The sequence below is a fragment of the Lottia gigantea genome, assembly GCF_000327385.1.
Source record: "Lottia gigantea unplaced genomic scaffold LOTGIsca_71, whole genome shotgun sequence".
NCBI lineage: Eukaryota > Metazoa > Mollusca > Gastropoda > Lottiidae > Lottia > Lottia gigantea.
The window spans coordinates 1,378,520-1,404,195 of NW_008710397.1; the positions used below are offsets into that span (position 1 = coordinate 1,378,520).

The 25,676-nt window shown below is 31.9% G+C and overlaps 2 protein-coding genes across 2 annotated transcripts; both read right to left on the minus strand.

Moving 5' to 3' along the window:
- Positions 1-6,532: 6,532 nt before the first annotated feature.
- LOTGIDRAFT_93097 (hypothetical protein) lies at positions 6,533-7,942 on the minus strand (the record flags this gene model as incomplete). Its single annotated transcript, XM_009065907.1, has 1 exon — positions 6,533-7,942. A coding segment is annotated over one exon (1,410 nt), but the record flags the coding sequence as incomplete, so codon positions are not given.
- Positions 7,943-21,989: 14,047 nt separating this feature from the next.
- LOTGIDRAFT_168050 (hypothetical protein) lies at positions 21,990-22,766 on the minus strand (the record flags this gene model as incomplete). Its single annotated transcript, XM_009065908.1, has 2 exons — positions 21,990-22,102; positions 22,442-22,766. The coding sequence occupies 2 exons, from the start codon at positions 22,764-22,766 to the stop codon at positions 21,990-21,992; spliced, it is 438 nt and encodes a 145-aa protein (XP_009064156.1).
- Positions 22,767-25,676: the final 2,910 nt, after the last annotated feature.

Below are 25,676 nucleotides of genomic sequence, written 5' to 3' on the forward strand. Positions count from 1 at the left end.
GCCCTATCATGTTCTAAAATAAACTTTATTATTCAAAATATTTCAAAAATAAATTGATATGTTTAATAAATAAATATTCACAAACATCCCTTTATTGAAATAACAATTAATTTTAACTTTGTTCAACCTGTTAAACTAGATCTCCCAAACCTAAAAAACACAGTGCACAGTTTGTTAGCAACAGAGAGCAATTAGGTCTTTTTAAATATTGAATCCTTTTTTTTGAATCAATTATAACCAGTATTGACAAATTGACAACAATTTCAACAAATTTTAATTGACAGTGAGAAATTGCCAAATTTTAAGTTTTTTTTTATTGTATTGTGACAAGTGTCAAACCTAAAATTCTTAAAGTACATATTGATTTTGTTGCCACATTGGAATTCAAAATGATTTTTCCAATGTTCCAGAATAGCAAAAATTGAAATTAAAGGACCAGCTGTGCCATTTTGGGAGGATGATTTTAGTCTTGAATATATATAGTCTTCAGAAGTAAATAGAAATGTACAAAAATCGCATAATTCCTTTAAAAATACTTCAAACAAGGAATTTTACTCACTATTTCTATATATATCTTTTCTATATGACAGAGCATCTTACAATGACAGCTGTGAACAATATTATTGATTGGCTTAGCTAAAAAAAAATTTGTTTCTGAGCCAAAAGTATGATTTGTCAAAAAATGGCGCACCTGTCCCTTTAAATTTACTATTTCTATTCATCATAACTTCTTAAAAGTTGTATTCCATTTGGATTTTTTCTTAAAGATGTTAACATCATGCATATAATAAACATTAATTATTTTGCAAATAAATTCAGTTCAATGATTTAAAAAGATAAATATATGATTAATTAAAGCCTCCAGTCATTAAATATGACCTTGATTTTTTTCAAAGTAAAAAATATAATTTATATTAACATGTCAGCAGTCACAGAGTTAAAATACTTTTCAAAACGTAGTTACCTGTATTACTACAACAACGCATGACCTAAATCAAAAATTCAAAACAAGTTTGTAAACAAGGGGTATTAATGCTCGGCTAGTTGGTATAATTATATAGTATTTGCTAAACGGGGTGGAGTAACTTGAAATCTATATTCTTTCAGTTAGTTCCAAATATATTCAAAAAACTTATTCATGTATACATAATAGTGTTTAGAAATAGAACAATATACTATCTTATATAAATCTTTATTATGAATAGATATTTTCAAAAATAACTTGGACATGGTCTCATACTTATACAGGTTTTTAAAGCCTCAGTGACCATCAAAATAAGCAAACTCTAAACACCATTATTTGTACTCTCAATCCAAATAAAACACTTTTTCTCCATAGTTTTTTTAGAATCATTAAATGAAATTGTGGTGAATTTCACGAATTATGTTAATTTCTGCCTGGGGTGTTTGCAGGGGTTTGAATTGATGATTTAGCACCCTTAATTATAGTCTAATTCATTGAACAAACACCTTAAATAACTGCTTTTCATCAATACAACAGTGTTTTTAGAACAATTTATAGACCTCTTAATAAAACAAAAGTGTCATTTGTTATTTTTTCACGACTTTACATTATCGATTAAGTAAATTGATCTACAAAGCGTGTAATTAAAATGCTAGAAGAAAAGATTTTTTTTATTGACAAGTTGTGAGAAGATTTAGTAAATTTATACATAGAATGGACCAGCCATGAATTGTTTAACTACAGATAAAGACACTTTCAACATATCTTCAGGCCAAAACAAAGTCTCTTCTCTTTCCTTTGAAGAGAGATTTGAGTCTGAAAACTGAAGAAAAGAAATAAAAAAGAAATAGAGAGTATTGCTGGAGGTAAAAAAGAAAACCTGACAGTTTAAGACACAATATAATTATCTTTCACAACATCCATAGAAAATCCAGTTCCAAATTTAGGAATTCATTAGAGAAATCAATTTCGAAATCACAGTAGTTATTTTTATTCTGTCACTCAAAGCTGAAGCAAAAAAATCACAAAAAATGTTTAATTTCAAAGTTGATCACCAAGCTTCCTTACTGATATCTTTCAAAATTCAAAACCATATTGTAAGTAACTTACATTAAAATTATATTCAAGAAATGTCAAAAACCAATGGAACTGCACAAGAAAAGTATTTCCAAATTAAAAACTAGAAAGCAAATTGACATTAGAACTGAAAAATATGCTAGTGATATTTCAGAAAACCAGAATAAATTGGAAACTGATGGAAATACTATCTAGTCCATTACCGAAATCAAATGTTATTTTTTTCTCAAGCGTGTGCCATCTGCCTAAATCTGTTTTTTATAGCTAGTTATCTGAATGATGTTATATTTTATGAGCAATAATCATTTGTTATCAGATTTTAACTATTTCCCTCCAGCAATAACAACTAATATTAATTTGTTAATAAAAACAAAAAATATAATATCAATCATTTTAATCAGAATATTTTATGCTGATGTTTGAATAAAAATGATTGAATCTGAAATTTGTGAATTGATCTATTGTCGATCCTTATCCCCTAAAAATCTCATATTTGTGCCCTAAATTTACCCCAAAAAATTAATTTATGGGGATGACTAAATTCATGCTAAAATTGTCTGTCTTTTTGCATGTCACCCCTTAAAGATACAAAATTTCATGTACATAAGCTACAGCTGCATGATAATTTCATCAAAAAAAAGAAAATTGGTTTATAGATTTTAATAAATATATAATAAACTTCAAGGTGGATGAAAAAGTCACATTTTGTACTTGTCAAAAGGGTTGGAATAGAGTTTGCCTTAATGATCACTCTTGATGAAATACATTTTTCAAAAAAAAAAATGCAATTCATATTCCCAATACATGATAGTTCGAAACTATATAAATGTTATCAATTGTTCTTAAATTTAAAGATAAATTTCAATCTGTCTTTAATGGTTTCAGATGATAAAAATACATGTTTAACCTATCAAAGCCTTAACAAACATATTTTACATTAACATGAGAAGTATTGTTAAAATATCATAACTTGATATTATCCTCATAATAACAACAAGACAAATTATAATCTTTTGACATTACTTTCAAGCATTTAACTTGAAATTGATAACAAAAACATTTAAATGTCAACTGTCTTATAACGAAGCTGTATTCCTTGAACGGTCTTAAGAGACGTTCTTAGTTATTAAGTCAACAACAAATAAACAACTGGGAAGAATTAACAAATATCTGGTATTTCCAATTAGTTTTAAATTCTACATTAGTAGAAGTTGTTATCTATTTCAGAATATGTTACCATCCCACTGATACTGCATGATAGTAATTTAATCTACTATGGTTTAAAATTCACATAATGAATAGCATAGATATGTTTTCAAAGTATAACTGACAGTGTTTATATTTGACTCCAGGTGTTCTTTCAGTTTTCGAGATCGGAATAAAATAATGAACTTATATCTTACTTTCCATTCCAGGCTTCCAGCAGATTTGAACATGATTTTTGTAAATGTTATACCAAGAAAATTACTTTTAAATTGATTCTGTTTGTTTGAAAGTCTAAATTACTTTTCAAATACAGTATATATTCCCTCTGATTGCTTAGAACAAAACCAATTACACATATTTCAAGAAAGATTTCTTTAGGGAATACAGCTTTGTCATAAACACAGCTTTCTGAAGGACTATGGTTTGTGTTAAAATAGAATGAATACACACCTAAGGGAAAAATAATCTAAAATGGTGCTATAGGTTACCAAAAACAACAACCCTTGTTTACAACTTGATGTACACCAGAACTAGAAAATTCAGATTTGGTCCTTTATTTACTCCATTCTGACCTTTTTTTTCAGTGTTAAAGAGATTGTAAAGAGGTTTCTTAAATTTTTTTAAGTATATCTGGGACACTGTTAGCATCAATTTGTACCATTTTAATTTTTAATCAGACATCTGTGGTTCCAGTAGCTCTACTAAAACTAAGTGTTTGATGACGTCACTAATCGCAAAATTGCTTATTTCACATAAGGAACCACAGCCGTCTGATTAAAAAGCGGAATGGTGAAAATTAATGCTATCAGTGTCCCTGATAAAAAATTTAGCAAACCTCCTTAACAATCCCTTTGAATGGTTCAAAAGATTTTTTAGGAAATATTGAAATGCATTCAAAAGAGTTCTGAGTTGATATTGCAATGCTATAAATAAAAACTTGAAGTTGAGCATCCATTAATAATTTGATGTGTGTATGCCCCTTAAAACTAAAATATAAATTTATAGAACAAAATATACAACCTTTAGTTAAATTAACAGATTAAGATTAAAATATAAGCTAGGCACTTTTACCATTCCTTGTTAGAAATTTGAGAAAATGTGAAAATTCAGAAATATGTACTTTGAGTGAAGAAGATTTGATAAGATTACTTGAATCTGAATTCTTTCTCACTAATGATTGTTTGACCAATATTGTAATACGTGTGTTTTTTCTCATGACAAATTTTAAATTGAAAAGTGTTCTTGGAAAACACTTTAACTGGCAAATTAAGCATAGCATCAGGTTGGTACTTTGTTAAAATAAGAAATGGTTAAAGTCCTATCATTTAACAATGATATAATAAAAAGATTGCATAAAGCTTTGAAAAATTAAAAAAAAACTAAGTATGTGTATGGGATGACCATTTTATATGATGTTTCATTTTGTAAGTAGTAAGAATGTGACCAATGCCATCGTTAGTTGGGAATAATTTCGTGTCCTTTCTCACATATCCTTCTTACAAGTCTTTCATATTACTGCACATAGTAAAATACATATGTTTAATGTAATTGTAGTTGACATATTTCTGAGAATTTATTACAATAAATCTAGATATATATCTAAAAATTTGTGCCTTGTCATCTTCTAAATTTTTAAATTTGATCTGATTTACGGTTGAGAAAACATCCTAATATTTATCTGAGTAACTATACACTTTTTAATGGTAGCCTGTTCTGATAATCACCTATTTATACATTGCCTGTCATATCTATTCACCAGATAATATAGCAAGATTGTCGTTTGAAAAGAAACTAATGTATAGTATCAGATGAAAAGATGTTATTCACGTGAAGACAACAAAAAAAGACCTGGTCGACCATGACGCTACCAATGCAGTAATATGAGAGGCTTAGAAAATTGTTGACCTCAATCTTCCTTTACCCACTAGGTGAGCTAAGATATGTTATATATTATAATACACATACAAGGTGGGATATGATAGCACTAAATAATATTATCCAAATTTCAATGGAATGTCTTTATATAAAGTGAACTTTAGAGTTCATGACGTCAACATTTTTAAAACTTTCTTTCCAGTTTCAACATCAGCTCTCCCAATTTTGAAATAAAAATGTCACAACTCGTGAAAACGTTTAAGTGTGTTGTTTGTTTATTAAAATCACAACCTTTTGAAGAGTCTGATGTAGGGTCACATGATCGTTTGTGTGTGTAAATACAATATCTTAACTTCAGTCAAAAAAAAAAGTATAATAAAAACAGGCCGATAGCCAAAACGTAATCACAAGATTCACAAAGCTTTAAGACACACTGACTGAAGTTAAGAGGTTTTTGGCAGTAGTCCATAACACAGTCCGAGAGAAACTCCAGGCTTCTTCATTTGCTACAGACGTGAATAACAGGTTTAAAACAAACACTTCACAAATCCAACAAACAAGTAAAACACATGGCTGAAAGAAATACCTTTAGTCAGCCCTCTTGATGAGTTGTTACCCTTGGCAGTAGCTTGCTTGATGCGGTCAAACTTTTCTCAAATCACAAGGATTGACACGATGATCCAGCCATCAAGTACCGTAGTTTTTTAACTTTGGTTTGAATTAATACATTTATATCACTGAAAGCACCAATTAACACACACTATCTTTAAGTCATAAATAGACTTTATTTGATTTTTGAACTGGTTTAGTTTCCACACAACTATTTAATTTTCCGTTTTTATTAACGTTCACAACATAGTTTAACTGCTTTTGTAAAGTAGCATTGTCTGGATTAAAATACACATTTTCTCCCGTCGATGAGAGCCGATTTTTGCTTTTTTGAATAGCAATATTTCGGTCTAAATATGGTGTTTCAATGTCACGTGAACCACGGCATGCACTCACTCTATATCCGATAATAAATCCTAACACAAGAGATAACACTATGGCTACAACTAACGCTATGGCCAGCGTAGAAGCGCTAACCGTACCTTCCTGAACAACACTAACTTCTCCCGCTCGGCCAGGTTCATTTATGACATCGTTGTTTTCCTTTGGTGTATTTGGATACCAATCAGGATTTGGTTTAATATTATTCTCCATATTATGATCATCACCATGGCTGGATCCTTGATTAGTGTTCTGTTCTGATGAACAATCACAAGTATTCTTAACTGGAGGAATTTGTTTTACTGTTGTAGATTGTGTTGGTTTGCTGACTCCAAACGGTGGTACTGGATCACAACTTTCATCTTTACCTTGCTGTATATTCTGGATCCCTCTTTCTGAATTGATACATTGATTTTCAGCCCAAGAGCAGTAAGGGTCTTGAAGGGCAACACAATCATGACAATTCTTCTTCTCGTGACAACGGTGTAGAGGAATAGAGATGATTTCTTTCTCAGAGATGACAACCAATTTCTCGGAAATATGGTTCCCTTTATAGAGTTTCAAGTTGACCACGGGTGACTTGTCAGCAAAGACTTGGATCTCTTCTATCACAACTGTTTCAATTTTGGATGTTTCTCCTTTGTTGATAGCTTTGATGACTTTACCATCATCAGTTCCAACAAACATAACATCATAATAACGTCCTTTTCCAGAAAAAACTTGCCAGTCCACAGCAATTTGAGTAAATCTTGAAGTAAAACTAGTGTGCACCAAAACTGGAGCACCTCCTCTGGCTGGAATAGCAGTGTCCATCAAGGGATGAGTTTTGACAAAATCTAATGTCATGTCAGGAATCTTTTTGCTGTCATTGGTACATCTTTCCGGGTGAGGGGTGGGAATTTTATCTCGAGGTACAGCCAACCAGTTGTGTAAGGCTGATTCTTGTCCTTTAAATTTTCCCCTGAAAGCATCCAGAATATCAGCATGGCTATAGGCACAGATAGCAGATCCTGGTATACTATTTTCATTTGTTGTGAAGACACCATACACCATGTTATTCCTGTCTCCACTATCAGAAACTGGTCTATAGTTGCCTTGTCCCAATTCCGTAGTTGACTGGATTTCATTGAAGTGGAATGGAAAATTTCCAGGAATGGAACAATTTAGTCTGGCTTTGAAATATGATGTGAATATATTCTGTAAGACAACATCTCCACCAACATCTTGTTTACAGACCCTAGCCACACGAGAGAAGGTTGCTTTACCACAGTTAATATTTTCTACAGCTGTTTCTCGGAAAAAGAAGAAAACTTTATCATCTTTGTCAAAGGAGCTGACAAAATTGGGTTCATTCAGCCATTTGGAATCATATTGTTCAGTTCTGACATATTTATTCTTTTCTGCATGAATAATCAAAGGATCTCGGTTGGAAAAATCAGCCACAGTTGCTGAGTAAAGTACACCATTGGAATATACTGATGTGCTGTTCTGTTTTGGATCAAAAGGACACTTCGCTATTCCCTGTTCTTCCTTGCCTTCAAATTCAAATTTGCCATTTTCTTGTTTGATATATGTCCGACATCTTGGTCTGTAAGCATTTGTACCACATACAAATAATTCTCCTGGCGTCTTGGGGACAATTACACGAATGTAATTTTGACACTCTTCTTTGGTTTTTTGCTTGTGTATACAAACATTAATGTCCGATTTATCTGATGGCCAATTTATAGAGTCCAGTAATTCCAAATCATTTAAACTAACATTATGAATAACATTTCTTCCACCCACTAACATCCAATCATTTTGAGAACTGATCACTTTAAAGTAATTATCTTTTCTCGATTCATCAGGGAACTGCTGAATACCATATCCATTTCTTCGGACAGAAGAGTAAGAATTAGGATTCCATTGATATTGCCAACTGTTGACAGTGGCAAGTTGAGAGATCACACAAATCAATAAGAAACACAGCTGTGTATGAAATGATGAAAGTAAATGATAATCCATTTTCATATCCTCTGAGTATTTAAGATGGTAAAAGTTAAAATGGTGAAATACCTTATGTTACAACTCTATCTTATACTGATAATAGGCTGACTAAACAACAGTCATCTTGATATTTCACCGTCACTGTAGTAATAAAAAGATCTTGTTCGCCAAACGTACACGAATCTTTCCTTTAAAATCCAGAAAAATAAAAATGTTTGTTTACATCAAATCCATAAATTCTCAAGCGTTATCTTCTGTCTGACTTCAAATATCCCGTAAACACAGTACACATTGTCAGTAACGAAGATAATCCACAAAGTAGATTTAACACACGAAATAGATACGCATCACCGACTTACTTGCTCACTCGTACGAGTAAACTATGTTGAAACTCGACGAGAAGATTTGTCAACTTGGCACGCACCCAAAACTTCCACACGATAATCGTTTAATCCAGATGCAACTTGTTCAGCATAGAACCATTACTGATAAAAGCAATCTGTCCTGTTTAAGCGCAATTTCTTATCGTTGAATTAGTATAAACGAAGCTAGATTTTTCCACTTAAAGTTTAACAACCGAATGGAAGACCCAGCTCGATGGAAGCCATTTTGGATATGAAGGTCGGTGTATACGAAGAATTGGCCAATGAAATCATGCTAGTAAATCTTCGGCCAATCAAATTACAAAGCTGCAAGCAGGTACTTGTGACGTCATTCGTTATCAACAAGATTCACTCGGACCTGAAAAATAAGACGCCATCTTGGTGACCCTTTTGAAGAGGTTAATTCAGGCCTTACAGCCAATGAATATTTCAATAATAAACTAACTCCGCCTATATCCTAAATTTTAGGCTCTTGGAAATCTAATATCATAACTCAAGTTTGCAATTCCATGATTATCAACACGAGTATACTTCCATGGTGAAGGTGGCGCCGTTATATTTTATTAACCAGTCTGAATGTCATTGAACTAAGCGTTGAGAAAAATGGCTGGATATAAGAGGGTTGTGTTAATCTGTCTATACAGGTGCGTTGTTGATTGTTTACCTACAGTCCAGTTCTTCACTGTCTATACTCACATTAAAATTCAACTTGTAGCGGGCTACCTGCACCCTTCAATAAAATTCTACAGGTTAAATTTCAACCTTGGCTTTCTTGAGTGCATTTGGCATTTGAATGATTGTTTGCTCATTAAAAAGCTAACCGAAGAATTAAGAACAATGCACTTTTGTAAACTTTTGTAAGATCCGAACAAAGAAAACTGTTCTGCAAACTTACCAGATCTCAAAGTTTCATTCGGCGTCACCGTACTTGTGACAACTTGAATTCGTCCTAATTCGCGTTCGTCTTATTGAAAATGTCTAAACTTGTTAATATTAGCATATTTTGTTAGGTCGTAGTACTTTAAAATACTATGTGTATGTATAGTTTTAAATAAGGTATATAACATAAAAAGTTACGTCACCTTAAAAACTTTTAAAAATAGCTACAATATGACATTCAGATGTTTCCATTTTCTAAAAAACAAATTACTACAATATTCATGGTGAATAATTTTTTAAGTTAACATTTCATTTGTAGCTATCTAAATTATTAATTGTTATTTGTCCAAGAAACCTAAAGGACGATGGAATGGAGAGGGTTGGAGGGGTGGGGGGTGGTCATGGTTGTTAACATGTCATGAAACTTGCATGCTGTGTTAAAATATTAATCATAATGACCAGTGTGTTATTAACCTGGTTATTTTGACAAATACTGTCAATAATGTACCGTAACACTATAGTAATAGTGTCCATCTGTGATCAGAAACAATAGGTGTTAGACAACTGATTTCTATCACAATGCCTTGTTAACGAAGTGTTAATACAGTAGCTAGGCAGAATTAGGCCAATTATAATGTTTGTTGGTGTTTTTCATGCTCAAAGCTATGTCTGTTAAAGTGAAATTTTACAAAAACGTCTCCTTTTTAAAGTGACAGATTTGCCTTTTTCTGGGGTCTAATATATGTAAATAGTTTTCAGAAGTTCTAGAGCTGTACATATTTCTTTAAAGTAGACCTTGAACAAGAAATTTCACCTTTAGTATTATTTCATGCACAAGGTTATCTGCTCTTTGTAAATTGGATTATCCAAAAGTTGAATGTGTCTGACATCGAACACATTTTTTATTGCAGCTGTGCGTAAAATTCCATTGATTTTCTTTGATTATCTTAAAGCAGGCAAATAATTGAATGTGGCCTAATGCTATGAAGGTGTTTAAATATTAAATATTTAGAGTAGGTATATAAGAACTGATGACAGATTCCTACTGTGATAATCCTACTGCTCTAATCAATCTATTTCTAATTAGCTTAATGTTGTGTACAGCTAATTAATTAATAATATCTAGGTGTATGTTTTGAACCTGTCATAAATCTATGAAATAATTGTAATTAGGTATACCCTACAGCCTTTCTGGTGTTTATTATATTGGTCATCAATATTTCACCTAATTAATAATATAATTATTAAAAACATATTTTCAAGGTTAATAGTTAATCATATATTTTTTAGTAATATCATTTGATTTATCAGTGGGAGTAAGAGTTTGTGAGCAGGCTAATGTCGCTGTCCTGGCAAAATTTCCCTCATTGCATGGCATTGCCTATCTTCATTTTCCCACATATTGCAGAAAAGTAGGACGTAAAACTCCATTCATTTCATTTCAAATTGTGATGGTGAGCTGTGAACACTATTACTGTTTAGTTTAGTTAAAATTCTTATTTCTGAGACTAAGAGGCAAACAGATTGTGAACTTAGTCATTTAAAAGATAGTTAGACTTTATTGTTGATGTCTTTCAGTTTTTTGGACTGGTTTAAAAAAATCTTGAAAAAACACAGAGATTTAAAGGAAGAAAAGTTTACATTCAATTTGGTCTCTGAAATTGTAAATTTACTATAATTTTGTTTGAATTTTTTTGTTTTTTTGTTTGCTTATCACCTTTATAGGCTTCTATTTATTTTAAACAATTTAAAGTAAACAATGATTTGTTTATCCATGACAATGAGTAGATGCAAAGAACCAATTTGTCCTGGAAAATGGGTCAAACTTGAAATTAGGTAAACTTGTGAAAACTGATGAAAATGTAAAATTAATTAAGGTTGTAGTATTTTTTATAATCAACTGTGTATATATAAAGTAAGTGTAAAGTGTTACTTCAAGTTTTTCTCTTAAATTGACATTGATTCACAACCTGTCAATGTAAAGTTTAAAGGTTCACCATAATTTACTACATAAACTCACTATTTGAAGGGATTATTTCTCATATACTCAAATTTTGAAAAAAATGTTTTCAGGAACTCACTATATAAAGGATATGTTTCACATCATCATAATTTAAAGGGACAGGAGCAGCATTTTTGGGGGGTTGATATTAGTCTTGAATATATGTAAATAGTCTTCAGAAGTACTAGAAATATAAGAAAATCACATAATTCCTATAAAAATACTTCACACTAGAAATTTTACTCACTATATCTATATATGTCTTTTCTATAGACAGAGTATACAGAGTATCTTAAATTGATGAGTCATCATTTTAACATGCAAACGCTGATAATTCTGGATAAACATGGAATTGGAGGCTCAAATTTTGATAGTGAGCTGTAGACACTAGTACTGATTGGCTTAGCTAAAAAATTCCCATTCCTAAGACTAAAGTATGATTGGTCAAAATAAATGGCGCATCTGTCCCTTTAAGAAAAAAATTCTTTTGAATGAACATGTGATATCATAATATTGACCACTTTGAAAGTAATGTTTAAGGCCTATACTAATTTTTTAAAGGGAATATACTTCTATTTTGGAAAGAATATTTACTAGATACTCTCACTGAGTAAAAAGAATATTTTCTACAAAAAAACTCACAATTTTAAGGGAATATTTATTGCATAAATTCATAATATAAAGGATGTTTTTTTTTTTGATGAACTCAAAAGACTGTTATAAAAAAAAACACATTTTTATTAAATCTTAACTTTTTTCCCTCAAATTTCAAAGCAGAAAAGTGATCACTGGCACTTTGAAGGTATGAAAATTAATACAAAATTTTACTTTAGTTAAATGGACACAGTGTAAAAAACATAATCACAAGCTTAAAGTCGTAAATTGAACATTACAAATGCTGAAAACGTATTTTGTACATGATTGCATGGTTACATAATATATATTATAATACATAATATAAAAATAATAATTATAATATACAAAGCTATAAGTTTCTTATACCATTATTTATTCTCTAAAGCATGACCATTTTTTTTTTAATTTAGGAAATGGGGCTATTGAAAGTATCAGGGCAATAAATATTTAAGGATATGGATTGGTTAACTTGGCATTATCTGTAAGGAGTTCACTGAGGTAATTAAATTGTTTTGATATTTCTATGTTATTTACTCTATGAAATAAATAAGAACCTGTGGGGTCACTATCTACTACTTTGTATGTGATAATTCTGTCCAATGGTCTCGATGTCACTGAGGTTGTACTGTCTCTCTATCAGGTGTGTATAAACATACCATCTACTTAATGTAATAAATCTGAACCCTGAAGCCCTGTCATATCACAGTCCCAGTCCAGGTGGGACAACAAATTTTATCCTAAGTCAGGGTAGCATAGCAATTTGCGATTCAAAATTAACCCTTTTTCAAAACAATATATTAAAAGCCAAAATTGAAATTTATCACAACAATCTGGGAATCAAGTCAAATTATATATTTGAAGATTTACTACTGAAACATTTACATTGCTGCCAGATTTTTAATAAATATGAATCAAAATTTAACTTGATTAGCCAAAAATATAATTTGTTGTGATAAATTGCTAATCAAATTTTTCAATCTATTCGAACCTTGTGCAAAGCACAGTCAGTTAGAGCGATTCTGGGTTCCACTTTTGATCTGCGTGTGATAGTGCGATGTCCTTGAATAAGTCATCTCCACTCATAATTCCAATCGACCCAGCTGTAAATGAGTACGGATAATCCGGGAAAGATCAATGCCAAGAGGTTTGGCCAATGACCAGCTGGTAGAAAGGAACCTTAACTGTGAACATAAGTTCTTAAATATAGCTTAGTCGTTTATTTCTTTTCTTTCTAGTCGGATAAAACATTTTTTACTAGTGATATGATAAAACATATAGATAGAATAATACAATCAATTATTTTACTATGGCGATTCAAATGCAAGCAGTTGGTAATTGGAGAAAAAATTCCCTCATTTCCTACAGCACAGCATCGCTCGTCAAAGTCATATAAAAGTCATGAGATAAAATTTTAATGAAACGAAATGGAGTTTTATGCATTAATGGGCTGAAAAGACAGGCAACACCATGCAGTGTGCAATGAGAGAAATTTAGCCTATTCTTTTTTGATTTCCATCTGTCAAGGGGCCTTAATTGTACACAGCTTGTAGCACAAAAGGTCTCATGTCACTGAGAGGGGAAATAAATCGAGGCTGAAAAAATATGAAAGTTATATCTGGAACTATGCCAGGATTAAAGCATTTAACTCACTGAGCCACCACGGCTACTAGAGGTAACATTCAGTTTTGAACAGAGAAAAGGAGCAGTTGGTAATAATAATCTTTTAGTCAAAGTTGTTTTCAAGCATTGTAAGAGCTTTTAGCTAAATTTTTTGAAAGATACCTATTAGTGGATTGGTGTTGATAGTTATTTTTCAATATCTTTTCATATTTCTACCAGACTGATATAAAAATTAACTATTATAGAATTTTCTTTTTTAAATCTTGAATAACTGAAGGAATTACATAACAAACATTGTCAAATAATTGATAACATGCAATTTTTAACAGTAGAACAGAGTATGTGAACAGAAATGCTGAAAAAATCACCAAATAGGCATATATGATCTCAAAATCCAACAAGATGGCTTGTTTTTTGATGAATTAAGCTTATGTAAAAAGGAAAATGTTAAAATTCTGTAAATTGATTGAAATTATAGAAAAATGAAAAACAGTTGTGAAATGTTGTAGAGGAGGTCTTAAAATGGCCTTGAACGTTAATACTATAATGATATAGGTGAGCTTTATCAGCTGATAGTAACGTAATATCCTATTTTGTTGGTCCCCTATAAATCACAACCTAGACACGAACAGCTATTAAAGTCATAAGGGGAGTGCAAGCGAATCTCTCTCTAGTATTTGAAATAAATGCGTGTCAACTTTGAAATTTGTTGGCCGGCCCTATTTTTCTAGCCAATATTTTCTGTCATGTTTTGATAAAACAAATTATTTCCAAGTGAAAACGTGACATAAGAAAACCTATTATCATGTCCTCTTATATACAAATACATTACTTCTTTCAAGAAAATTTTTCCATAATTGCTATGAAAAATATAATTTGTAGACCCACTATATTCAGGTCTCAATTGTCATAGTAGACACTGAACCATGGGTTCACATTGATTCAACCTTGACATTTGTTTTCTGAACTGTTTTGATAAAATCGAGATATAATGTTAGCTAGCTTACACGAGTTATAAATTTTCTTAAAACAAGGGCAATGACTTGACATATAATAATGGAATCATCAGAAGGATTGATGTTTTATGTCCTACAGCTTTATGGGCTAAAGATGTCTGCTCAGATCAAACATAACAATGTAAAATAACATGGGAGCGAACATCTAAAAGGCAAAAGAATAGGTAGTGAGCAAGGAAGGAAACTAAAAATTTATTAGATACATTTCTTAAAATCTGAAATTTTAGTTATTTTATTACAAACTTTGTCTTAAACCTTGACTGCAATAATCACATTTTTTTATGTCTTAGGTAGGATTTTTTGTTAGCGAATACAGACAATCATAGCTCTGAACAAAAAGTTGGTAAACAATAAGTTATATTGTTAACAGTCTTTCTGTTGAAGGCTCTGATTGGCTGTATTTGTTTGTGTACAATTCAATCAAATTGTTTCATTCTGTGATACAAGAATAGTGGTCAAGGTATAAGACAAAGTTTCTTATTGCTTGACATAGTGAAGATGCCAAATTTAGTAATCTGAAAGAATTGTTGCTCATTTTCATTTGGACTGTGTCCAATGATAAAAACATCACCAACCAACATAAAAAGAATCATCAACTACACAAAAAGCTGACAAACTTAATTACTGAGTGGCGTAAGGTGTTCAAGAATAAATTCAAGCTACTCCATTATGAAAAAAATATGAAAAGTAAAAACAATTCTTTACTGTTAACTTGAACAGGACCTCATTATTCATATAGGGTAGTTTTTATGGTGATGTTAAGTGTTTTAAGGAATGAAGTGTCATCAACAACTGTCACAATCTAAATCTCACAAACAAAACATGTGACGTCAATGTCATTATGTTAACATCTTTGTGATATATAAGTATGAAAAATTACGAAATTTTTACATATATTTTAGTTTCAGGAAATCAAAATGATTTTCACTGCCTGATAATTGGAACCTTATTGGGCTTTAGGTGTAGTCTATTGTACTTAAAGGGGTTGTTATCTCAAGCCAAAGCTTTCCAACAGTTATCAGATAATCTAACCAAACCAAACCAAACCATTTGACTACCAATCAACAAGAATTGCCATGATCAGAACGAGTTTGGAAGAATGAAGGAGATCGAGTAATTCACACCACACCACCCAGTGCCTAGTCTCAACCACCATGTCATTCGACCCAACCAGTTCTAACGAAGAATCAACAACCAAACCAACAACACAGAATCATCCAATTTGAACCAATCCAACTACCAACTACTACAACTACCAACTACTGTAGTAGTCATCTGTTTTTATTTATGTCGGGACATGACATGACTTGACTTAGTTCTGGCAACTTTTTATTTATGTCTGGACATTATATTCTCACTAGAAACCTATTTTTTCCATGTTTGAAAATCACACCAGGAAGAAATTTCTAAATTTTTAAATCTAGGTCTATGTCAGGTTATTTTTTATCACACCAGGAACAAATTTCACAACGAAAACAATTATTAGCCCAGGAAGAATTTTCACCCATTAGGATGTACTATTTTCAAGTAAATATGTCATGACTTTTTTTCTTGTTCAGCAATATTTTTATTTTAAGACAGTTATATATTGCTGACACTTCCATGGGCACCAGCACTATGGGGAAAATAGGGCCACTTCCTGGGAAAAATGAATCAACATCAGCCAAAACATGCAAAATTGAGTTTTTTTACTGAAAAAACTGTTGAATATTTATTCAGATTCACTCAAAATGCTGAATTTCATATTTTAAAAATTTTCTTTGACTTTGGCGGGATTTGCCCCCCTCCCCCATTCTAATGTCAGTAGATATGAGTTTTTGCGTTGTTTTTTTTTTAACAAATAGACACATTTCTCCTTATACACCCAATAGAAATATTTTATTCCTATGTAAGCTGATGTAGAAAAAAAGTCTAGACTAAGTAATTAAGTAAAAATGTCAACTATTGATCAAAATTTCAAAATATGAACAAGAGCAAAAAACATGCCGACATATAATATATTCAGTATTGTTTAATTACTGTAAATAGCTGAGATAATTAATTGTAAAATTATTAGGGATGGCTAAATAACAGTGCCCACATGGATGACTTACAGAAAGGGATGATGCCTCCACATTTTTTAACATAATTATTTGATAAGAACCTTACAAAAAGTTGTATTCAGTTTTACCACAAAACTATTGGTAATTTTTTAAAATCTTTATATTTTTAAGCATTTTCAATAATTTTTTAAGGTTTTTTTTTATGATTTCTATGCTGATAAAAACAGCATCGTTCAAGTTTGAGACTTTCAATAATTTCTTTATTCTTAGATGTAGTCTTAGAATGACATCATGTTGATAAAAATATTAACATTGGCACACATTATCTACAAAACTTGCTTTAAAGTCCATTACAGTCAACTATCAACCAAACTTTTTGACATTTTGGTTGAAAGTTCTAAGATGGAAGTATATTAATATTGAAGGAAAACTATCAAAGTGAAATCATTCTAAAACTATCTGTACAGTTGAGTTGTGAAACTGATGTCACATAATGATATTCATTAACATGCAATTTATGACAAAAGTGTGAAATCAGTAGGCTAATATTTCCTTTAAAGGGCAAGATTCATTATTTTGGGGGGTTGATTTTAGTCTTGAATATATGTAAATAGTCTTCAGAAGTACTAGAAATGAACGAAAATCGCATAATTCCTTCAAAAATATCCCGAACGAGGAATTTTACTTTCTATGTGTCTTTCCTATATATTGTCTCAAGAAAAGACGACTGGTCTTTTTAACTTTCACACACGGATAATTCTGTACACACATAGATTTGATTGCTCAAATTTTGTCAGTGAGCTGTGAACACTATTACTGATTAGCTTAGCTAAAAAAATCCCTGTTTCTGAGACTAAAGTTTGATTGGTCAAATGACTAGTGACTGTCCCTTTAAACCACAAATGATATAGTGACCTCATAATAGTATTTAAATCACTATAATAACTAAATATCAAGGGATGGCCAATAAATCATCATCATTATACATAAGTATTGTTTGATTTTGGCCTACTTAACGGTGAATGGTGAAAGGTTTAAGAGTGTTGATGAATGTATTCAAGCAAAGGATTGGTTTTTGAATAGAAAATGAACAAATCCATGTCACCTTTGACCGGAGGTGAATCATAATTATTCATGTTAAACTAGGTCATAAAAAAATCAGCTGATAAATTGCAGGTGTTGACTAGACTTGTTGGTAATCAAAGGAAATTCATCAAGTTTTCAGTTTCAGCATCTGTTTATCTATGATAAATGATACTCAGGTGTAAGTTGTGTAACTTGAATGTTATCATGTTTAGATTGTGTGTCAGACTTTGTATCTATGTTTAATATAATCAACCAAATACTTGCCTACTTTCCATAATTCTTTTCAGAATTAAATTCCGACCTCTAGTTTCTCTACAATTAAATGAAAATGTACAGTGTAATGTTTCCAGTCAAATTTCCATGCCTTGCCATGTTCATCTAGGTGAACATCTGCCCCTTTTCCATCACTTTTCAGAATGAAAATCAGACCTACAGTTCCTCTACAATTAAATGAAAATGTACAGTGTGATGTGTACAGTCAGAGTTTCATGCCTTGCCGTGTTGATTTGATATTTTGTACCTACTGACTTGCCTACTTTCCATAATCCTTTTCAGAATGAAAATCTGACCTTTAGTTCCTCTACAATCAAATGAAAATGTAGTCTGATGTGTATAGTCGAAGTTCCATGGCTTGCCTAGTTAATTTAACATATTGTGCCTACCGATGAAAAAGACTGATAGATATTATCATCTGCTCCCTTTTCATCATTCTTTTCAGAATGAAATTCCGACCTTTAGTTCCTCTACAATTATATGAAAATGTACATTCTGATGTGTACCATGCCTTGCCTAATTAATTTGACAAGATTTGTAACAAGATGACAAAAATTAAGATTGTCACATCCACCTGTAGACAAACCTTACGTCAGATTTTATTTTGTAAAGTGATATGCATGGATCAGGTGAATTCCACCAGTTGACATCTTTATCCCATTACATATAGACCTAACAGGTGGATAGTCAAGAAATTACAATTTAAAAAAAAAAACAGAAGAAAGCAACATATTAGACAATTTTTCTCATACTATTCAACGATAAGTGTGTCTCACATTCCAGTTCTTTTCATACTTTCTTATCTTTTAGAACTGTTGACAGAAGACTTTGATAGCCTACGGTTTTTTATGTTCAAAACTGAATACTAATTTTGTTAACTCCACTCTAGTTTATTTGTGACCTTGGCCAGTGCTTTAAATAGGAGTTTTTATGAACTTTTTCACTCTTAATACAATGAAAATATCAAAGCGCAAATAGTTCTAATAATATTCAAAGAGGCGTACAATATGTGAAATATGACATTTTTACTCTAAATTACATCTTTAATATTTCTGACCTAGGATATGGTAAAACAAACACGTTTTCATGTGAATCTACATTTGTCAATGATGAAAAAATAATTGAGTCAGATGATTTCAGAAAGTATTAAAGGGACATCAGTTTGACCAATCGTACCTTAGTTTCAGAAACAGGTATTTTTTTTTTAAGCTAAACCAATAATAATGTAATAGGCATTTGAGCCCTCAAATCCATGTGTGTTCAGAATTATCTACATTTGAAAGTTAAAATAACTCGTCTTTTCTTGAGACTTTGCCATATGTAGAAAATACATTTATATATAGAAGGAATTTATATATCAAGGAATTATGCAATTTGTGTACAAATCTAGTACTTCTGAAGACTACAGAGGGTTGTCTAAACCCCTAAAATCTCAAAAGGGCTGAAAATGGAGAATATCACACCTTATTAGTTTAGTTGTGTTTCAAAACTATCTAATCTAATTAAAATCTCTTTCTTCAATCATCTAAATTCAACAAAATACCATTTAATGATTTAGACTTATTCACACCTTTAATCCGTCAATTGGGCGAGAAAAGAGCAAATTACAATTTGTCTGTTTAACATAAGGTCATTATATTTGATTTATAATTTTCTAATGATCTAATTGTTAGGTGATATTTAAGGAGTTAAAGCCTCTAATTATTTTCCTCTTTGACTTTCTAATCTGGCCCTAGGCTGTATGATTATAAACACATTAGATGTAATGTTCCTTTGTTGTTAGATATTTAGTAAACAAAAATCAAGCTCATTAAAGGCCATATTATTTATCTGTTGAATTAGCTCCTAAGTGAGAAACTTATTACTTCTTTGCTGATGACCCTATTAAAGTAATAAATTTTTTCTGTCACTTTTGCTATCTAAGCCATTGATCTTAATGTGTTAACAATTTTAAAGAGACAGGTATTTTGGGAGGGTGATTTTTATCTTGAATATATGTAAACAGTCTAAAGAAGTACTAGAAAATTATGAAAATCGCATAATTCATTAAAAAATATTTCAAACTAGGAATTTTATTCACTATTTCTATATATGTCTTTTCTATATATGAGTATCATAAATTGACGAGTCGTCATTTTAACATTCAAACGCAGATAATTCTGGACACACATGGATTTGAAGGCTCGAAATTCAACGGTAAGCTGTGAACACTATAATTGATTGGCTCAGCTAAAAAATTCCCCTTTCTGAGAATAAAAAATGATTGGTCAAAAAATGACTAACCTGTCTCTTTATGCCTACATCAGACCACTCATTTTATGTAATAATACAATGTTTTTTCCATTTCTCAAATGATTTGAAAATTTCAAGTATTTGCATCATTATTTAAGAGATTGTTTATTAAAGAGGTTTTTGTAACTTTTATGTTTATTTGGGCCATTTATGGCTTTTTTTGCATCAGACTAATTTACCATCAGATGACTGTGGTTCCTGTAATTATAGAAATGCTTAACCATATATGTGAATACCACAAAAACCTGCTTATATATTAGTAGATTTTGCAATAGTGACGTCATAAAACACTTAGTTTTAGTGGAATTGTAAATTTGCAATACCCATAAACATCTGACTGAAAACTGAAATGTTGCAACCAATTCTATCAATGTCCCTAAAACACATACAAAATTTAGAAAACTCTTTACAATCTATTTAGACTAAAACATAGAAACAGAAAAATATATAATTTGCTATAAGAGAACCTACAAGATAAAAAAGGAGTGCATTTATCTCAGGATGAACGAAAAGTGAGAAGACAATTTTGCAAATAAAGACTGATTCGAATACACTCATTCTATAAAATACTGGATTTATGATGTGATTTCACCAGTAAAACTTTTATTTCAACTTTTATGATTCAGGAATCTTTCACGAATTGACAATTTCTCAGAAACCTTTGATAATCCATCATCTTTTATTTTGTTGAACTAGAGCAATCAATATAAAAAGAAAGTAGCAAAAAAAAAAGAAACAACTATAGATAACGACTTGGGTTCACAGTTAAGGATCCTTTAAATAGGATGAAAACTGTAGTGTTCACAAACAAATTTTGACGCGTTTTTCATAAATCAAGAGCAATTTACCTCAAAAACCATTCATCGAAAGATAGCCAAATTCGAACTTGTCCAAGATCTCATCATTATAAATATTCACACCAAATTTCATTTTAATTGGATGAAAACTGTAGTCTCTATTGTGTTCACAACCAAATTTTGACGCGTTTTTCATAAGTCAAGGGCAATAACTCAAAAATTGTTCATCGAAAGATAGCCAAATTCGAACTTGTCCAAAATATAATGAATATAAATGATCACACCAAATTTCATTCAAAACAGATAAAAACTGTTGTCTCTATTGCTTTCAAAATCAAATTGTGTACGGACGGACCGACGGACAGGGCCGACGACAATATACGACAACATTATAATGTGGGCGTATAAAAATTAAAGAAACGCTAAATTGAAGAAACTTCAATTTACACCATATATAATTTAGATGACAGTATAAACCATCCTAAATGAACAAAATATTCAGGCAGAATGACCATACAGGTAAGACAGAAAACAACTCGGTTGGTCATTACAAAAGCTCAGAAAGGACACGAGGTTGTAGGTTAGGTTTATTAGAACTCAGAGAGGAGATAGCAATTTTAATTTCCCTCATTTCGAAGTATAGAGGGAAATTATTGTATAAGGTAGGTAGATGACAAGTTAACGTTCGCTTCCAGCGGATGCTGATATCGCAAACTAGGTAGTTGTTGGTAGTCGTAGTAGTTGGTAGTTGGATTGGTTCAAATTGGATGATCCTGTGTTGTTGGTTTGGTTGTTGATTCTTCGAATGACATGGTGGTGAAACTCGGCCCTGGATGGTGTGGTGTGAGTTACTCGATTTCCTTCATTCTTCCCAACTCGTTCTGATCATGGTATTTCTTGTTGATTGGTAGTCGAATGGTAGTCGTTGATTTGGTTTGGTTAGATTATATAATAACTGTTGGAAAACTGGAAGATCTGAAAATAAAAAGAGGGCCGAAAAAAAATAAAAGGGGGAAAAGCTTTCAACTAAAGGGGGAAAGATGTTCTCTGATGTTTCTGCAATGAAACTTGATAAATTGATTGGATACAATTAAAAGTGTTAAGGAACTTTGAGTATAAAAACTTAGCCTATCTGTTCAAGACAGATGGAGCCAAAACATTCTGTATGGTGAGTGGTATGCCGTTGGTTTCCAGGTACTCTGTTAGTGGCTTACGAGCGGGTTTCAGCTCAGTGCATTGAATGAGGACATGCGACCTTGTGGCAACGTGGCCGCAGCGACATTCAATGGCGTTGAACTGGTGGTCTCGTAGTACGTTGTTGGTCTGGAGTCTGGTTGCCACTTTGTAGATGGCTACAGATGGATGGTTTGGTATGGTTTGGTATCTTCGGATCAATATGGTATCTTGCGGTGTCGAGGTTCCGTAACATGTAGGCCCATTTCTGGTTGATCCTAGAAGATACGATACTGCAGAATTCCGAATAGGAGTATTCTACAGACTCGATATCCTCCAGACTCAGACTTTCCTTGGCACAACGGTCTGCTTGATCATTGCCAGGAATGGAGACGTCCGATGGAATCCATACTAATTCAATCTTATGGTCGTTGTTGGTTTGGTAGTTGTGGATCATTGTTCTCATTTCGGCAATAACTTCTGACCTGCCATTAGAAGAGGTGAGAAAAATAGATTGGAGGCTGCTTAGCGAGTCGGATAGAATCGCGGCATGCTCCGTGTGATTGACGGATAGACATGCTACCGCTTCCCTAATGGCAAGAAGTTCTGCTGTGAACACTGAACAATGCGGGCTGATCTTTTTATTAATGTGGATGCCTTTTGCTGGGATGCACAAACCGTAACCTGTTGCTGTACTACTCTTGGAACCATCGGTGAAGATCTTCAAATGATCAGCGTACACGGAATCAATGAGATCAAAAGCGCGAGCTCTTGCTCCCACTGGGTTCTCGTGCTTGTTGGTACTCTAGATTAGCTGGGTGTTGACTTCCAAAAAGGAGTAGCCGATAGGCGTCGTTCAAGGATCGTTACTTGATCGAGCTGGTGCTTTCTCAATAGATCAATGACCGCTTGCCCGTAAGAAATACTCCGATTCTTCTGGTTATTTCCGACACGAGTAAATCTTCTGATGATGGAATACTTTGGACAGCTTTCGGACAAATACTGAAGTTTCCCCCAGAATTCGAGAGATAGTTCCTCCCTCCCCCAATCTTCGTACCTACAACTGCCCTGATGGCAATACTTATAGCTTTCATGTGTAGAACGTCGAGTTTCTTCAGTTGAGTATCACTTGCTTTACCATAGGCAATACAACCATAATCAATAACTGAACGTTATTGTATAAACGGTTTTAACACTTATATGTGTTCAGTATACACGTGATAATGATCACGTGAATCGTGAATAAGCGCGGGAAATATAATATATTAATTTTGTCATTTTACCAGCTCGCTTAGATCTGTAAAGATTATAAATAAAGCAATTGTTTATTTATTATACCTACATTTGTCCGAGTATAGCTCCGAGGAGGTCATTACATTTGTTCGGACACAGGTTTCCAGAGGTTTTTCAATCAGTATTGTTTTTTTTATCTCTGGTTGTTCCTGTCTGGCAAGGTCGCTGTTGAAGGAAAAAAAAAAGAAAAAAAAAAAACACATGCATCAGCCAATACGGCATTTTTGTGTAATATATCAAGCTTTGTAATTATATGCCTTGTTATGAAATTATTTTTATTATTATGTAGTTAATTGTGTCGTTATATTTACTTATTTGTTAATTTATATTGTAATTTGTATTTATATTTTTTTCAATGTTGGAAATAAACTGCGCTGCTCTTACGATTATGAGCTGTCGGCAAATTAAAGCCTTGTTTTAATTTAGTGAATTATATAATTGATAAAGAGTATACAGAGATAGGAAAGTAGAAAAGGCAGTGAAGTGTAATTATTAGTTATAGTACTGTGAACTGAATACATTTAAATACAATTAAAACCAATTTAATTTAAAACCTTTAACAAAATTACAAACAGGATATATGTAATTCATTTTCAAACTTTTACAAGGGAAATTCATCATTGATTTTTAATTGTTGCTACTTATATTTATGTAAAAGATCAATCAATAAAAGCAGGAAAAGGAAATGTACAATAACTTACTAAAAAATAATTAGAGGAAATGTTACTCTTTCCTTATGAGAATATTGACCGGTTTTCTAGATTCCACGTGTTGATATGCACATATATCAACACTCTTAATGAGAGTTAGCCACAGCATTATATGTGCCTACTTCGGTTTAATAAACTTATATTTCTTAAGAACTACAAATGTATGCTTAAAGGGACAACTTTTCTTTGTATGACACAGAGGCGGAGCCAAAAGGGGGCAGAGGAAATTGTTCAGCACCAAAGCACCAAAGGTAGACTAAGAAGTGTCCTGAATGGCCCTATCAGTTGGTTGAGGACTAGCAAAGTTGTTGAGAGCGTTAGAATCTTGAGGTCATTTGATTGGTAAAATGTTGATTTTTAATCTCATTCTGCATAAATGAAAATCTGGTGACCTTGAGTGCTTTTTAGGCCAAGATCGCGTAATATGTATTCGGCTCCGGGTTCCCACATTAGAAAATATCCAGAGAAATGACACCATGACTCTCCACTATGGCTACAACCTTCTAATATCAACAAATGGATGAAATGTTAGATATCTCAATTGAAATTCTTTAACTGTGAGTTGGAAATATTCAAACTGAAATTCTAAAAAGCTTGTTTTTGTAATAAGAGTGAGGGAGTTCAAGAATATTGTAGAATATAGGTTTGGTTAGTGTACATTACTCAATGAAAATTGCATAATCCATTAAAACTTGCCAAATTCTTGTCAAATTTCATACGTTCATAAGATAAAAGTGATTGTTAGTTTGCAATATATTGCTCTTGAAATGCATAATTAAATTGGTCGTTATAAAATCATAGAACTGTGTCAGTATATAGGTCTATGATACAATGAAGTGAAGAGACTGAATATAAAGGGAGACTACACTACTCCCTTGACCGAAATTAAAAAATCAGACTACAACTAAAGTATGGTTTAAAAATAATATCACCATGTAGGTGGGTAAAACTATGAAAATAACAAATTTCCTGCAACAAAACATACGATCAATATGAATTTTAATCAGCCTTATTGTGGTATATATTGAAAGCATTATTGTGGTAAATATTGAAGGCCTTATTGTTGTAAATATTGAAAGCTTTATTATGGCATATATTGAAAGCCTTATTGTGGTAAATATTGAAAGCTTTATTGTTGTTAATATTGAAAGCCTTATTGTGGTAAATATTGAAAGCTTTATTGTTGTTAATATTGAAAGCCTTATTGTGGTAAATATTGAAAGCCATATTGTTGTAAATATTGAAAGCTTTCTTGTGGTAAATACTGAAAGCTTTATTGTGGTAAATATTGAAAGCTTTATTGTGGTAAATATTGAAAGCCATATTGTTCTAAATATTGAAAGCTTTCTTGTGGTAAATACTGAAAGCTTTAT